This window comes from Capricornis sumatraensis, chromosome 1 (genome assembly GCF_032405125.1).
Source record: "Capricornis sumatraensis isolate serow.1 chromosome 1, serow.2, whole genome shotgun sequence".
Taxonomy (NCBI): Eukaryota; Metazoa; Chordata; class Mammalia; order Artiodactyla; family Bovidae; genus Capricornis; species Capricornis sumatraensis.
This window is the reverse complement of record NC_091069.1, coordinates 93,241,073-93,258,702: the sequence shown is the minus strand read 5'-3', so window position 1 is coordinate 93,258,702 and position 17,630 is coordinate 93,241,073. Positions and strand designations below refer to the sequence as shown.

The 17,630-nt window shown below is 56.7% G+C and overlaps 1 protein-coding gene across 15 annotated transcripts in view; it reads right to left on the bottom strand.

Annotated features, from left to right (window-relative positions):
- Positions 1-17,630, bottom strand: part of DYSF (dysferlin) — a 222,678-nt gene that overhangs the window by 88,600 nt on the left and 116,448 nt on the right. For all 15 annotated transcript variants that reach the window (XM_068979193.1, XM_068979167.1, XM_068979199.1 and 12 more), the window contains 2 exons: positions 4,623-4,716; positions 4,085-4,162 (listed from right to left, as the gene is read on the bottom strand). In XM_068979193.1, coding sequence (XP_068835294.1) covers positions 4,085-4,162; positions 4,623-4,716 — 172 coding nt within the window. The remainder of the gene's footprint in view (positions 1-4,084; positions 4,163-4,622; positions 4,717-17,630) is intronic.

Below are 17,630 nucleotides of genomic sequence, written 5' to 3'. Positions count from 1 at the left end.
GCTCTAAGCAAGGCGAGTTCTCGGGGGAACGAAGGAACGCTTGAACAAGTTGCACGGGCTCCTTTCCTGCAGCCACCCCAGAGCCTTCAGTGCCACTGTGCACTGTAAATGGCTAAGCGTGCAGTGTTTCCCAGCCTCTCTCACTCAGGAACCCTTTTTAAGTGGAGCGTTTCACAAGCCTCCAGTGCACCTTGGAAAATAGCTTCTTAAGCTCATCGGGAGAATTCCCCCAGCCAGAGCCAAACTTAACAGAAAGCTGTGCTTCAGAAGAGGGGGGTGGGCTGTGACTGGAGTCCAGACAGAGGAACCCCACAAGCAAGGACTCCTCAGCCCCACTCAGGACAGAGTCTGGACCTGGGGGGCCCACAGAGGTGACCTGAGCCAGGGGGCAGCCGTCGTTCAGCAGACCTCACTGTGGCCTGGCCTGGCATCAACACCCCTCAGGACCACCCAACTAGCATGTGACCTCCCAGGAACCATGAGGCCAGCAAAGACAGCACTGGACTCTCTACTTTGTTGAGAGACACCCCACCCCCATAAATTAATAACTTGGCATTTGATCCACAAGCCTCTCATTTTCTTCATTAACCAAGCCCAGCCCCTGAGCCCACTGACCCACGACACTTGCAAGGAGGAATTTCTGGGGCCTGAATCCAAGGGCGGTGTCCTGGACTATGAGCTGCCAGGGGTCCTCCATCGTGGTGGCAGCTCTGGAAGCAGAGCTTGTGGCTCCCTCAAACCACACGGGTGGTTCCAGGCTTGGGGAGAAAGCAGAGAACTCCCTGGAGTATAACTGGGCAAAGGAAACGGTGTCCTCCCCAAGCCTCTTTGAGAAATATCCGTCCACAGTGATGAGCAACTCAGCTCTGAGCACTGGTTAGAGCCACACTACTGCCCATGACGCATGGCATTAAGGACGTGTGGTTTCTAGGTCTGGAGTCCTATCTTCTCCATTCTAAATAAATCCAGTTCATAGTCCAGATGCTCACCCAGCAGTGGCAACCCTATCCCAATGTAAGTCATTTGAAGTAAGCATCAGTTCACATTTTTTATACCTAATCACTACCTTGGCCACACACACTCATAACCACACAAACACAGGCCACACACACCCTTCCAGGGGTCCAGAGAATATGTGCCGGCCCTCCAGGCAAACCCCACTGAGGCAAAATCCTCAGCCTCCCTGCACGGCAATATCGCCACAAGCTCCCTCCTCACCTGAGTTCAGTGTCACTCAACAAGTGTTTCCTGGGCAATTCCTGTATGCCCCCCACACCTTCGGCCAAGGAGAAGGAAACAAACACAGCACCAACCTTGGGGCAGTCCCAAGGCCACACCACAAGGGACAAGCAGAGGTCACAGCCCAGAGCCACGGGAGCCCGCACCGGGAGAAAAGCCGGAGGGCTTCCCAAGGAGGGCCCTCACGGCCTCAGACACCAGCAGACCGGCTGGAAGGTGGGACCAGTGACACACTCTGCCGCACTGGACCCTCCCCCGGCCCCAGACATGCCTGATCCACACAGGAGTTTCCTCTGAGAAATGCCAGCCGGTGGCCATGCAGAGCCTCCAGCCGCCAGCCACCCCAGGGTCAGTTCCAGGGGAGAAACTGCTTTGGTTTAGGGTTTGGGAGTGAAAATAAACACTCTGGGTTTTATAGGTTCACCCGTGTTGGCTGCTGTTTTCCTTTCCAGCAGCTGCTCAATCAGGCCTTTCATTCAGAAGCAGTGGCCTCCGAGGAAGCCCTGGGCAGTGCCCTCAAAGCTCAAGGGATGTTTATTTGGGGGCGGGGGTGGAGCTAGGATGGAAAGTGTGACGTCTCCTGCGGGCGGTACCAGGCTAACCCTGCCTGCGGTCCCCAGAGGTGCAGGTCCCCCAGGGGAGCTCCCCTCCTACACGTCTGCCACAGTATGGCCCACGGAGAAGGGGTCGTCCACCTGCACCCCACTTCACTCCTCCCACACCTGCACCCCCACCTCTCACACTCTCCCCTGAAGGAAGAGGAAGCAAGACTGGGAATTAGGCCACTTCTCTTTTCCTCAGGGTAGGTGCTGAGTGTCAGAAAGCATCCTGGCCGCGGTTCCCAGGAAACTGCAGTGGCAGACATCGGCCTCCCACCTGCCAACGCCCCTGCACTGCGCTTGCACACTCTCTCAGCACCCCGAACCCAAAGCACAGAAGAGAAATTGCTCCATCCACCCCACGTCCAGCTGCACGGAGCTAGAGAAAAGGCCACTGAGAGGAGAGGAAGGTGAGGAGGTACCGCTGCCGGGGAGGAACGAGGGTCGCTCCCCAGGCTGGGGAGGAGCAAGACCTGGAAAGGGGCATGGATGGGTGGCTGTGAGCTGAGTGCCAGTCTATGAACAGAAGGCCACTCTCCCAGAGGAGCTCAGATCACCCAACTAAGCACCAAGCGTTTGGAAGTGGGGCACATCACTTGTCAGCTATTTCAGCTCAAGCAATTTAGTTAACCTACCTGAGTCTCAGGTTCCTGGTTGGTAAAATGGGGATGTTAAATGCCTACTTCACAGAAGAGTTGTAAGGGTTATATGAAATAACACCAGTAAAGTGCCTGGGTTCAGAGTAAGCAGTCAGTGTTAGTTCTTTAGCGCTACAGGTTCAAGGTAAGTCAAGGTCTCTTCCTTGAGGAGCTCAGGGTCATGGAGGGAAGAATGTGGCAGAGACACATGGCAAGTGATCTGTGCAGGGGGCAAGGGCTCTGGGAGAGGCTCTGGCAAGGTCCTAACCAAGTACTGACGGGGAAACAACCAGCTCGGCCTGGGGAAGGGTCAGAGGGCATGTGGGCTGGGTCTTGAAAGATGAGTGGGAGTTCACTGGACCAAGAATAGGGAGGGACTGTGTTCCAGGCACTGACACAATGGCCAGGAACGTGGAAGAGCTAGACAGCTTTGACAAGAGTCGGTGCAGCCAGAGCCTAGGGGAGAGAGACCTAGGAAAAGATGAAACTGGCGAGGTCCACAGGGTCAGATCACAAAGGAGTTGTCCACTAGGCTAAAGAGTTCTGGATTTATGTGTTGTGAAAGTGAAAATGTTAGTCACTAAGTTGTGTCTGACTCTTTGTGACCCCATGGACTGTAGCCTACCAGGCTCCTCTGTCCATGGAATTCTCCAGGAAAATTCTTGCCTGGAGCGGGTTGCCATGCCCTCCATCAGGGGATCTTTCTGACTCGGGGATCGCACCCAGGTCTCCCACATTGCAGGCAGATTCTTTACCATCTGAGCCGCCAGGGAAGAAGCCCATTTGTGTGTTAGGATCTGTTTGAAATCAGGGGAGTGACAGGACCAGATCTGTCTGGGGTGGTGTGGAAAGTCACAGGGAGGCCAGGAAATGACCAGCGTGCTCAGATAAAAGGGCATGGCCAGTGTGAGACAGGAGCCACAGTGCTGAACAGGAGGGGACAGTCTCCGAGGCTCGGGAGCCAGAATCAGCAGAGCTGGGCACCTGCTTGTTTCCAGCCTGATGGGCAGTACAGGCACATCGAAGCGATGCCAGGACTGAGGGAGGAAGTAAAGGGGGGCCTGGATCTGGAGGAAGGGGGCCCAAGGAGTTCTTTTGGAACAAGATGAATCGCGGTGACTGAGTCTTCCAGAGGAGACACTGAAAATACAGCTGGGTATAAGGGGCTTCTAGAAACTGAAGACCTGGAAGTTTCCCTGACACGAGCAGTTCCTGGGTTGGTAGGGGGACCCTAGTGTGCAAAGAAGAGAACACACGGAACTTCTCGGGGGCATCAGGCTCAGGCGGCAGTGAAGTGGTTAGCAGGAACAGGTGGAGCAGAAAGCTGCAGGAGACCAGGAAAGAGGGGTGTCCCAGGGCCAAGGCCAGAGGGGCTCTCAGGGGGCGACAGTCAGTACAGCCAAACCCCACAGAGGGGTCAAGGAGGCCCCTGCAACCCGGAGACACAGTGGGCTTACAGCAGCCCCTAACTCCACAAACCGAACAGACACAGAGCCCACCCTCGATCAGGGGAAGCCCAGGCCACGTTCCCTGTGGGCCGAAGGCCCTACGACTCTGTTCCCAGCTCTCAGTTCCTGGCCCCTGGCTCTCCCCACTCCCCCCACCTACCGGAAAAAGAGTCCTTGTCCATTGCAGGCAGATCCCGGGCCTGGTACATGTAGCAGCGTAGATGGTAGCGGTTCCCATCTGCACCAGAGAAGAAACAGATGCCGAGTAAGGGGCTGCGGGTGACAGGATCTGGGGCTAGAGGATGGAACGGGTCTCTAGGAAAGCAGTGGACAGAGGGGCTGGACGATAGACTACACGTGCTAGGCTCTCAGGATCAGAAGAGCAGACCACAGCCCAAAGGCGGAGCCGCAGAACAATGCGTCCTGGGCCCTGGTGAGCATTGGGGAGGGGCAGGGAAGGGGGAAGGGGTCAAATGAACCACAGGGACGGCCAGAATCACCGCGCCTTGAAAGCTGGACTTCAGGCTCAGCGTTGACACAGACACCACACACGGACACACACACGACACTGACCCAGCAACAGAGACGCAGCGCTCCACAGCCCCCGCACATACACCTGACCACGTAACCCACACAACCAGGGGCGTGAGAGGGACCCATCCGTGCCACCCCCGCAGATGCCTCCAAGCATCACTTACAGTCAAAGATGCAGGAAATCGTGGGTCTGTTCACACCAAAACTCAAGGTGGAGATGGACACGGAATCTTCACTCCTGTCATCCACCACGCCACCCTGGGGACACAGAGCTGGTCACAGCAGATTCTGACCCCAGAGGCTGGGGGTGGTGGGGAGACCGGCTCAGATAGTCAGGGCTCCAGGGTCCTTTAGACAAGGCTCTAAAGCGCTAATTTCACTCCAGATCCCACTGTCGAGTCCACAGGGAAAAGTCTCTCCCTTTCTAGTGGAGACTAGACAAGCCAGAAAGGGGTTTTGAGTTGTTCCAGCCCAAGAGGTTAGAGTTTGATAGGAGGAAGGACTCAGGGGCTCTCCGGAGTGGGGGTGGGAGTGGGGTGGAATCCATCCAGGGTCTGCCCAGGGTGAGGGGTTATGGGGAGCCCAATCTGGAGGGCCTCAAACAGCATCTCTGTCCTCCCCTGCCTGGACACAGGGCTGGTATGGGGACACACAGGCATGCAGCTGGGTCCCCAGCTCTGCAGAGAAGCTGTGCTGTGTCTTCTCATCTCTTACCAGCTCCCACTGGGCTGAGGGTCAGAGGAGCCGAGCCTGGGGACAAGGGCATGGTGGGGGGTGGGGGCATCTACGCTCAGGCTGAGAAGCTCTGCATCAAGCTAGACGCCCAGTCCCCGCCCCTGTCCTCACTGACCACGGGGCCATAAATCGCCTTCCCTGGACCACACGGCCCGGTGCCCTGCATCCCTCCACCACCGCCTCTGCCACATGGCAGCCCCTCATCGAGGATGAGCCCCAGCAGGAGTCAAGGCCCCCGGAAAAAAACAGGAAACGTGCCCGTCACACGGCAGCCCGCCCTTCCAGACCTGGCCTTCTAGGACACCAGCTCCACCAGCCTCTCGTGGCAGGAGCCCAGCAGAAGGGCCAGGGAGAGCTGGACAGCCTTCCTCTGCCACCCGCTCCCTCCGCATGGCCCTTCCCCTCTCCCCACACTGTCATCCGCCCCAGTCCCTCTTCCCAACACCCAAGCACGCCCACCCTTGAAAGAAAACCCAGCCTCCCTTCCCAAGGCCTTTTCAACCCACCCAGGCCCACCCAGAGTAGCCACTCCCCAAGGCCTTTCTGCTGGGCCACACTGCCCTCTACCTAGCAGCAGCCAGCTCCCAGGAATTTTGACCTCTTCCCAGGCCCTGCAGCTACACCCCCACCCCAACCCGCACCTCCAAATACAAGAGGCGTGGCCACTGACGTGCTCCTCCTCTCCAAACCATGCCCACCCTCAGGGCCTAGCTTCAGGCCCCTGGTCCAAGAAGCCTCCCTGGATACCTGTCCCCTTCAATCATGTCCTACCCTTTGTGACCCCATGGACTGTAGCCCACCCGGCTCCTCTGTCCATGGAATTCTCCAGGCAAGAATACTGGAGTGGGTTGCCATTTCCTTCTCCAGGGGATCTTCCTGACTCAACCCAGGGATCAAACCGGGGTCTCCTACACTGCAGCCAGATTCTTTACCATCTAAGCCACCAGGGAAGCCCCAGGTATCTGTAAGCGTGGGAGAGTTCTGCAGTGTCTGTCTCATGGGGCTGCCTGATTGTTAAGAAGATGAATTATATGCTGCGTTGGCACACAACTTGGCACGTAATAAATCAATAAATATTTGCTATTAATGATCTTATGAGAGAAATGAAGCATGGGGTGGGGTGAGGGGAGAGGTCATAAACTATGAAGTCAGTAATTGTGCTCAGGGGCGGTATTCATATATCCTGTATTTGGTCAAAATTATTCCAGGAGTGGGAAAAGTGGACATTTCAGCACAAAGCCACAGTCCTGGGCAGAAATCAAAATCAGTGAGTCAAGCAGTCTCTCTCTATACACACAGACACACACACACACACATGCACACACACGCACGCACACACAGGAGAGCAGGGAGAGGTGTCACACAGCACACAGGTGAGAACCCCAAAGCCACCACATTTACAGTCCTTGGTCTCGGCAGGTGTGAGCCCGGCCCTGCCACCCTTGCCAAGTCCAACAGCTAATGGGTCTGGTAACAGAGTCTAAAAGGCCACAGGTGGGACCCGACTTGGGGCCCATCAGGTGCAGGGACACCCAGGAAAGCAGGCCAGGAAGCTAGGAACAGGGTGTGACCAGCCCCCAGGTGCCACAGGGCTCAGTGCCCCCAGCAGCTCATACACCTTGGGGTGGTGGCAGGGGGAAGTCTGGAGGGATTCTGTAGCCCCACATCTCAGCCAGCCACACACACATACGCACTCCACTCACAAGTAGGGCGCTGAGGGGAGTGTCAGGAGGGAAGCCACCTCTGGCAGCCACAGGCCCCATGAGTCCTCTCCCCCCGGGGGCCTGCAAGGGCCGTCCATGCCCCACTGAATGGCCTGTGCCTGGGGCTTTGGCAGCACTTTCTGGGTCTCCGTCCAAAGGCACGGCTGCCTGCCTGTGATGAAAGAAAGCATCCTCCTCCCTGGGGTTTCCACGAAGGCCAGGGCCAGGTGCCTCAGAAGCTGCTCAGTCCTGGCCCACAGCAGCCCTGGCACCAATGATGACACCCTTCAGAGGCAGAACCGCGCTTCTCCAGATATGGCCCTCTCGCTGCCAAGGCGCTGCCACCCGCCCAGCCTCCAGAAGGGGCCCGCGGCTGTCCACCCCGGTCCACAGGGCCTCTGTCCACCCCCACCTGCTGCCAAGGGCAGGAAGAAGCTGGGAGAACCAGGGCGACAGACACACCTTGAGCCAGGCTGAGGAGCCCCTGCTAAGCTCAGTGGCCCCCGAGGAGCTCCAGTCCTGAAGTCAGCCTAGTTTTCACACTGGGCACAATTCTACCCACACAGCAGCCAGTGTCTTTACAATCCTCCGGCTCCATGACCCTCCCGGGGCACCTGGGCTCTTCACGCGTCCCCTTCAGACCCCGGGAGCAGAGTAGGGGTCAGCCCTCCTCCCAGTCTGGCTGCAGCCTCTGCACTGAGTCCGCTGCGGTCAGGACACTCACTCCCAAAGGCCCAGAGCCCTGCTGCCTCCACGTGCAAACCACCCCCAGGGCCCCCTTCCCACCCCAGGCCTCTTGCACAGTGATTCCTCTGCTCTTCTCTTTCCCTGCCTGTCTCCTCAGATGTCCAGTCTCACCTTCAAGGTCACCTTGCTGGGAGTTGGGCGCCTCCCAGGTGCTCCCACAGAACCCTTACTACATATACCACCTTCCATTGTAAATCTCTACTTTCCTTCTCTGCCCCTCTCACAGAGAGCTCTGGGCAGTTCCCACCATGTACCCAGCAGAACCCTCACCCACAGTAGTGCTCAGGGAGTAACTGGAGGAAGGGTGAACGAATGAAGGCATGAGCACACACCTTTCTGGGGAGAGCTGACGATGAAGACCAGCCCATCGCCCAGGTCAGGGGATCAACCTGCGCATTAACACAGATAATCCAACGTCACACTTTTTCCACTTGGAAGAGTACTTTCGGCTTTCACGTGTGGACGTGCACAGCTCACGTTCAGGGAATTTCTCTCAAAGCAAACCATGCAGCCTCATGAAAAGCTGGTTTGGGAACTTCTGGGAAGCATCTCCCGCCCGCCTGCCCTCCCCTCTGACATTCCGCTTCTGTTTATTAAACACGTGCTTTGTGCCAGGTCTTTCCCACATTCCAGCTGAAAAAGAGGTACTGCTGCTTGTGGAGACATCAAATGTCAGCTCCCCAGAGAGGCCACCCCCGTCCAAATGTCAAAACCCACGCTCACAGCCACACCATCACACAGCCAGCCCACACACCCCAACCCCACAAAACAGCCCTCCACTCTCTTCTTCAGCTCTCCTTTTCCTCACAGCACTCACCACCCTGCATGTTTGCTATATGAACACTTTTGTTTCTTGTCTCTCCAGGCTGTAGAATCCAGCCTTCACAAGGGCACTGCTGTGTCCCCAGAGCCTGCTACAACACCCACCATGGAGAAGCCCTCAGCAAACATTTACGGATCAAGGAATAAAATCCAGGCTTGAGCCCCCATCTCCTATCTCACAAATACCCATTTTCTGGAGAGAATTATTTGGGGCTAAAGAAAATTTCTGGGTGGAGACTGATTTGAGGGATGGATACCCTGAGATAGCAATGGTGTCGGCAGAGAGGAGAAGCAAAGACCAGTGGAGGTTCAGCAGAGATGACCCAAGCTGCCACCCTTGGCATCCATCCTCACCTCAGAATCCTGCCAACACCTTACCACCTCACAACAGGGATTGTCACTGTTCTGTCCTCAATGCAGGCAAACTACGGCACACACAAGCAACCACCGTGCGGCAGAAGAGCGCCCTGCAGCTCCCTGACACTGCAGTGCCCCTGCCCAGAGCAGACCATCAGGGCAACTCACTCACTTTGCAGACCCTGAAGCTCGACATCAAGAACATCAGACTGTCAGCCCCTGGGCATCGAGCTGCACGCCACACACTGGGAAGGTGGGGGGAAGGTGCCTGGAGCTCACCACGTGGGTCAGAGGAGGCAGCTGGGGATGCCACCGGAAAGTCCAGTTCCTGAAACTCTGATTCCTCACCGTGAAGTGGCCATCGTGGTAACACTCACCTCGATGGGCTACTGAGGCAAATGCAGGGGTTTCCAGTCTTGGTGCTACTGACATTTGGGGCTGCATAACTCTTTGTTATGGGGGCCGTCCTGTGCATTGGATGTTTAGCAGCATCCCTGGAAGCTGCATATTAGATGCCCACAGCTGCCCCCAGCTCTCTGCTGTAATCACCAAAAATATCTCCAGACACTGTCAAACGTCCCCTGGGGGTAGGTGTGGGATATAAATTGTCCTCAGCTGAGAGCCACTGGTGGAAATTAAATGAAATGCACCCGTGGCCCTGGACAGGCACCTGGCACATGATCAGACTCAGCGGTGCCAGTTCACCTCTTTCACCTCACCAGTCTCACGCTAAGCGATGCCTCCCCCTCTTAATCCCGGCCCTCTGAACCCTTTACCTCCGGAATCCACCACCATCCCCCTGCCACAGGGCCCTGGCACTGGCTGTGCTCACCACCTGGAATGCCCTCCAGACAAGCTAACTTGAGTTCTTTCGTCAGCTCAGTCTTCAGAGGCCTGGACACTTCCTAGACTACAGCCCTGCCTTCGTCAGCAGCCCCTGCCCAGATTCTCCAGACATCTCTGCTGCATGCATCTGTCCATGTGTGTAAGTGAGGCACGCACATTTCTTCATCCCCCGGCACCCAGCCCAGCGTCTGGCACTTAGTAGCATCCAGCGAAGACTTATCACATGAGTCACCAGCATCCCCACCCTAAGGTATGTGCACAGCGCTCAGGTCTACGGTCCCAGGAAAAGGGAAAGAAACTGCATCAGACAGCACCTCACACTCTCCTGGCGCTCAGAGGCAGATGTCACCCGAGAAAGAGCAGGATGTAGGCTCACTTACCCCCCAGAAGGGGCCATTTGTAGGACGGAATGGAACAGAGTGGGCCCCCTGTTCAGGAAGGCTTCCAGGAGGAGGAGAAAAAAGAAGGGTGCTGAACACGGGGAACAGCAGCACGCTGAAGGCCTGACCCCCCGCCCCCAAGATCAGGGAAGACTTGGCTACAGGAGCGAGGCCAGGGCAGGGCAACGTTGGGAGAAGTAGGGCTGGCTTCCTTGTGCTCTCACTCGGACGGAACCCTGAGCAGAGCCAGGCTGCAGGGGCGGCTGACGGTCTGGTTTCCACCCGCCCACCTTCACCCCCACTCCACACTGACACTCTTCCCCAGGCCAGGCCCGGGGCATTGGGTTTCCCACAGTCACATTCCTGCCTCCATAGCTCATGCCGATGTGACTCCCGGGCTGGCGCTGGCAGCCACGCGGTCTGTGGCCACGCACTCGGTCTTGGGGCTAGCTGTGGGAGGGAGCCTGCTGCTTACCCAGGGACTGGGCGGCCTCCAGCCCGCGGCTGCCCCGCTGGCGGCCACGGCTCCCTGGAGGTGCCTGGGCTCAGGAGGGTGAGGAACTCTCCTTCCCAGGTGTACCCGGCTCCTTCAGGCCACCCCCTGAGCCAGGGGCCAAGCCCACCTCCTCTGCTGAAGGCGGACGTCCCCGGACCCCGGCCACCACGCCGGGAGGAGGTGGGGAGGTTCTCTGGAAACAAGCAGCCTAGGAAAGGGACTCCTTGACCCACCTAAAGGGGATCCAAGACCAAGCGCCAGACCGCTGGTGTTTCTGAAAGTCTTTCTGCACGTGGGCTATCACACACATGCCTCCTTCCTCTGACAGCACTCACACCCCATACAGGGCCCAGAGGTCTGGTTCAGGATCCGTAAAGTGGAGGCAGGGAGGAGCAGAAGGGGCCAGAGTCAAGGTGGATGCCGCAGAAAGACAGAAGCTGAGCAGCAGGGCTCAGTGAGTGGGGGACAGAAGCACAGAAGCCTCGCTCACGCGGTCAGGAAACGGTGGAGCCCCCCAGGTGGCTCCAGGGCCCCCAGGGAGACCCTGCTCCAGCAGAGTCAAGCATGTGCGCTTCAGGGGCAGCCGCACACCACCCCGGCCTTATGCGAAGGACTCAGTTCCTCTGTAGGATGGCCAAAGAGACAGGAAGCGTGCTGCAATGGGGAGCCCCCATCCTTTGCTTTAAGTAGACAGGATCAGGAAACCCTCGAGAGAAGCAGGCGCTGGAGCCGGCTGGCACGACTCAGGAGAGATCATTAAATCTCCGGCCATCCGCAAGCCATTCGTTAAACACAGCCATTTGTAAAAATTAAATCATAGGAACGTGTAACTTCAGAAATTTTTTTAAAAGAAAGGTAATAAATCCTCAAACTCATCACTTCCAAATTACCCCACGACCTTTGTGAACCTGCTCCTGACGTGCTTTCCATCTAGCGTGTCTGTGAGGTGGAAACTCTGGATGAGCGCTGTGTGACGGTGAGCTGTGCCCGTCTCCTCCCATACCCACGTTCTGTGCCTTCACATTGATACCTTGAAACTGGCCTTGGCACGGAGAGTTACACCATATCGGCAAATGCTACAGAGCTGGATTTGTTCCCTGAATGTTTTTTCCAGATAGCCAGTTGTAAAACAGACAGGCCTCAGGTGACCCGCCAGGATCTCTTCTTCACCCTGGGCTCTGCTGGGACAGGCAAACAACAAATGGCGATACAGAGAAGAGTGCGCTAAGCCCTGTACAACCCCACCATTATCCGCAAGACTTTCCATAAGATTCAGTGAAGAAGAATTACTACTTGAGGAAATACCACCCAAAGAATCATTGCTTGTTTCCTCTGTGCCTCAGTTTGCTGCTCTGTAAAATGGGAGCGCCGATAAATACCTACCTCTTAGGATTGTCAGGAGGCCTAAACGAGATAGCACATGAACAGGGCAGAGGGCACTGCCTGGCACACAGCGCATGCTCTAGAACAGTTGTTCAGCTTTGTCCATATAGGGCCCGAAGGCTCTGCTGCAGCCCCTCAGTGGCTGTGGCGGCAGGACAGCCACAGACCACGCGCACAAGGACGAGCGTGGCTGTGCTAACACAGCCTTGTCCACACCAACAGGCAGAGAGCCGGACTGGCCAGCGGGCCGCCGTTTGCCTGTGCCTCCTCTGTAGGGGAGGTGGTTATTTTTGCTGTGCTGTTACCACCTCCATAAGTTAAGTGAGAAAACTGAAGCCTGGAGATTCACAAGTTCCTCCAGGTCGCCTGGGAAATTCGTTGGCAGAGCCCAGGACCTCCTGGGACCCCCTCAGGGCTCCTCCCAGCTCCTGCTTTCCTATCAGAACTCAGCACCTGAGCAGGGATCTGGGGAGGATGGGACTAAGTGCCAAGTCAGGCCCCAGGGAGTCCACACCCGTGTCCCTGCCCAGGCTGCCTGGCCCCAGCTTCCAGGGAAACCCCACACAGGCCCACAGGCCAGGCCAGAGGAGGAGAACCCTGTAAAAGAGGAAGCTCTGGAACACACAGCCCTCCCTTCCCAATCAGGGCTGATTGCAACCTTAAGTGGAATAGCAGGCGAGTGTGCAACCCCATTTAATTTACAGCTGGAGCCAGGGCTTGAAAGCAGCTGTGAAACTCCTTACAAAGCTACTGGCCGGCCCCCCGGGAACTGGTGAGTGGAATTAGGAAACCTGGAGAATCCACAATGCCACGTGTGGGCTGGCGCGAGTGTCTGTGTCTGTGTGTACGTGTGTGTCCCTCCAGGCCTTCCAGGTCTCTGAAGTCTGCAGAGCACACTCAAATGGGTTTTAGGCCATGCCAGAGTGCCTCCGTAGTCAGGACAACTGTACATCCTGGTTGGCCTGGAATGGTCCGAGCTTAGCCTGTTTTCCAGCATGAATTTTAAGTCTCTAGATCAGACAATGGCCTTCCCAGGTCACGCTAGTGGTAAAGAACCCTCCTGCCAATACAGGAGATATAAGAGATACAGGTTCTATCCCTGGGTTGGGAAGATCCCCTGGAGGATAGCATGGCAACCCACTCCAGTGTTCTTGCCTGGAGAATCCCCATGGACAGAGGAGCCTGGCGGGCTACAGTCCACAAGGTCGCAAAGAGTCGGATACGATTGCAGCAACTTAGCATGCATGCAGACCAGATCTTAAATTATAAGGTCACCCTAGCAACTGTGGACACAGACCCTCATGCATGCATAATGGCACACATGGAGGACACCTGTCACATTCACCCCACTGCAACACCCAGTCCAGGCTCGCCTCCATGCTGACGTTCTGTCTCAGGTCCATGGACACACACGTTTCAGCAGACACACTCAGGCTTCAGCATCCAGCTCTTGAGCAAGGTAGACCTGAAGTCCACGTATTTAGAGGATTCACTCAAGTGGCCCTTCTATGCAGGGAGCCAGCAGCCCTCAAATCACCCCACAGCACAATACCAGGTGTGACAAGTGCTCCACGAGGACATTCAAGAGACACAGAGACACCTTCCAATGGCCCACACACCCAGCCAGGGGCCTTGGCCACTTAATAAGGCCAAGGCCTCTCACCTCCCTGGAACTGCCCTTGCTTGCTCAAAGTACCCACTCTAGGAAGCATGCCTAGGTGCCCTGCACATAACGCCAGATTTCATCCAGGTCCAGAGATGGGCCTTGCCCTCCCCACCCACATCTGACCTCCTTTTCAGCCAGTTCAAACCCCAAATTACTCCTCTCTGGCACCAACCTCTCCCTGACCCTCTTCCTAGCATTTCCAACTCCTCAGCTGCCCTTCTCTGCCCCTGACTGGGGCTGGGGATTCCTGTCTCTATGGGTCCTCCGCACTTCAGGTCAGGACCCATAGAGACAGGGCCCTGCCAACCAATTGGAGGCTTCATGGCTGGAGTCAGTGGTGCCAGCTGCCTAGGGAGGGCACGCTGCCTGGCTACCAGATGAGGAGGGGGCTGCACCCTGCCCAGGAAGTTCCCTGGGACCCCACTCAAGGGTCCTCTATAGGGGAGGACTTCATGCCTTAACAGCAGTGGGGAGATGAACCCGGGAAGCCTGCTGTTCTGGCCTTGGTTCTAGAACTGACCCACGCCGTGCTGCAGGGCAAACGCCTTCTCAGGCCCCAGTTTCACATTAGGGCTCAGAGTTCTAGAGCTGTGCTATCCAACAGAACTTTCTATAAAGACGGAACTGTTCTATACTGTCCAGTGGTAGCCACTAGCCAGGCATGGCAGTTGAGTCCTTGAAATGTGGCCAGAGTGACTGGCAAGCTGAATTTTCTTATTTTAATCACTTTAAATGTAAATTTAAAGAGCCACACCTGGCTATTAGCGTAGTTCCAGAACCTCCGTCTTCCCAACCATAAAATGGGTATAATCATAAAATCCAGCCTTCCGGGGTCACTGTGAGGATGAAATGGGACAATGAGCATATAGCTCTCAACCTGGTCTTTGGCACAAGGCAAAATAGATTTTAGTAATTCTTACTCTCTCTGAGATCCTAGCTTTTCTTGAGAACTGGAGAAAACCATAGGCCTCACCCTTACCCAACACAGACACACACACTGCACACACCATATACATCCATACACACCATACACGGGCTTACGCTTCAGACACACGTGCACACAGATAACACGTGCACACTCACAGCTCTGCACCCAATGTCAAGCACCCAGGTGGAGAGTGCTTCCGAACATGTAAGTTCCTTCCAGCTCTAAAATTCTCCCGGGCTGAGGAGCACACTGGCCGAACCTGCATCTCCTCCTCCCCGCCCAGGCTCAGGCATCTCAGAAAACCCTTCCAGACTCTGCAGGCCGAGCACAGAGACAGGGCTCTGGAAAAATCCTCGCGCAAGGAGGGCAGGCCCAGGGCAAGGGCCACAGGACGGATTCTGTGAGCTCATCCCCAGCAGCCGTCACCAGGGTTCTCAGAGAAGCCGGTGGCGTCGGGAGGGGGTGACTGGGTCGGAGCCGGTGGTGGCGGTGGCGGCGGCAGCGAGGGGTGTGGGGCGAGGAGAGGGAGGCTGGATGGAACACGCTATAATAGCAGCTTTGTACTCTGCTTCCCAGCTCCCTGGGAACGCCAGGAAGATTATGAAACCCGGTGTCTTTGGGAATGCCAGGATATTAGCTGGAAAAAGAATAATACGAAAATAAAATAATGCTCGCGATGGAGACAGCAGACGATTAGCAGACAGAGGCAGGGCCTCCCGCTCCGCAGAGGGAGCCAGGCTTGGCCCCGGCAGAAGGCTTCAGGGAAAGGCTGCCCGTGCTAATGAGCAGACAGGGCCTGCCTTCCAACAAGACGTCTTCAGGAGCGGAGCTGGCAAGTGAGGCCCGGCCTGCTGGTGGACTCACGGGCCAGGGGACAGGCGGTAGGAGGCAAGGGGGCGCCATAGGCCTGGCCCTTGGGCCCAGACATCCAGAAATGTCAGATTACCAGCAAGGCCACCTGGCCACCACCCACAGTCCTAGACTCCTCCAAGCTCTGCCTCCCCAGGGCCTCCTCTAAGACACTCCCCTCATTAGACACTGTCACTCTGGAATGACTCTCAGTCTGCACTTCAAAGATGCAGATTCTGTTGGGCTTATTTGCATTCAGATGTGAATATCCCTCTTCCTAATCAGACAGGGGTTTCCTATGAGCCCGGTCCATCAGATGGATCACTAGAAGAAAAGATCACCTTCTCCCACGAATAAACAGGGAGGACATGTCACCTCTCCCTGCCTCCCTCTCTAGGACCCTGGCCACACACCTTCAGCCTGGAAGAGACAGCTGCCCTCCCCCAGAGGGGCATTCAGTCAAGTAGGGGGCCGATGTGACTGCGTCCCTCATCTTCAGGCTGCTATGCAGCTGACATCCCGGCTACTCAAAGACAGTCCTGAGATCAGCATCCCTGGAGGCCCGTTAGAAATGAAGACTCTCGAGCCCCACTCAGACATCAGATCAAAAGTGTGCATTTTCACAAGATCCCTAGATGGGTCCTAAGTTCATTAAAACTGAGAAACACTTCTTTACATAGGTTACGACTTCGTTCCTTACAAGAACCCATGGATGTAGTGATTTTCGTAAGTAAGGTAACAGAGTCGCTAAAGAGACAAGTAACCTATCCATAGCGGAAGCAGAGGAAGCAGCATTCAAACCAAACCAGTGCCATTTGGAAGCCTCACCCACCCACTTCCACACTCCTGCCAAGGGAAGCAGCAGGCATCAGTGACCAGTGGGCAAAGGCCAGTACCTGGAACAATTAGATTGGTCCTGACGTCCAGAAAACCCAACCACCCAACTGTCTGCCCTGATGCTAGAGCATCAGTTCTCCCCGGGATGAAGGACAGCAGACTGGGGAATGGGAACCCAGGCTGTCCCTGGTCCTGGCAGGAGGCAGGTAAACATGACCGTGGAAGGACAGTGTCTGTGTGTGTGTGTGTGTGTGTGTGTGTGTGTGTGTGCATGTGCATCTGTGTGTGTGTGTGCACATCTGTGTGTGTGTGCTCTCATGCTGATGAGGGGTGGTCTTTGGCTCACCTAGAGTGATCTAGTCAGTTCCTACCCAATGGGCCTGTGGCCCTGTCCAAATGCTGGTCACACCTAAAGACTGTGTCCTCCGGTCTTCACGGACCCAGCCACTCTGGCCACTGTCCGCCTCTGGCTCCCTATATCAGCAAAGCTCCCCCACGACTCCAGGCTTCACTGCCCTGATCTCTTCCACAGATCACAGGCGGCTCACGCCTGCATCGTCCCCAGTCACCTTCCCACTTGACTTGACATTTGATTTCAGGGCTCCCTCACAACATTTTCTCCCACGTAAAGAGTAAACGGATTGGTTTCTCAGTTCTGGGAAATGCCCGCCTTCGCTCTCCCAGTCACCGAGCCATGAAAGCTTGGCAGTGGGTCCCCCAGCCTCGCTCGCCTTCTTCCCCTCGATCGCCGCCAGCCCCGGAGCCGTCCACGCTTCCCGCCACGTGTCTCGGGGCCACCTCTGGCCGGGCGCCCTCTCTCCACCCAGCCCCTGCCTCCCCTCGCAGCTGACGCTCAGCCCCCACACCCCCGGTCTCCCTGCCCTGGGGCCGCCTGGCAGGCAGCCGCCAGATCCATCTTCCCCACACAGCACTTCACGTCTGTGTCACGCTCGCCAGGGCCAACCGGGAACTCATCGCAGCCCCAGGCCCACCCACCCCACCGCCTGGCGAGGGGGTGGCCCTACTGTCCATCCGGCGGAGCCTCTGACACCCGCCTGACCCTTCCCTCCCCAAGCCTTGCCACTCCACCTCCGTCCATTCCACCCTCTTGGCCCCCACCCCAGATGGTCACCCCCTCCCAGATCTCTAACCGAGCCTGCTGGGGTCTCGTGATGGAAGGCTCTCCCTCCCCAGCTGTCCTCCATGGCTATCCGATGAGGGCCCTAAACCCAGCTCTGCCAGCGCGCTCCTCCTCCCCTCGGCAGTCCACACTTGCTCTCCACTGCTCACTCAAGAGCGCCGTGGTCATCTGCGCCCGTGCCCGGCACCGTTCAGGCTTGTTTCCTTCCCAGATGCTCTTCTCCCCAACCTGGTGGGGCTGTCGGCCGCAAAGAAAAGGGGGGCATGGCCCAAGGCAGTCAAT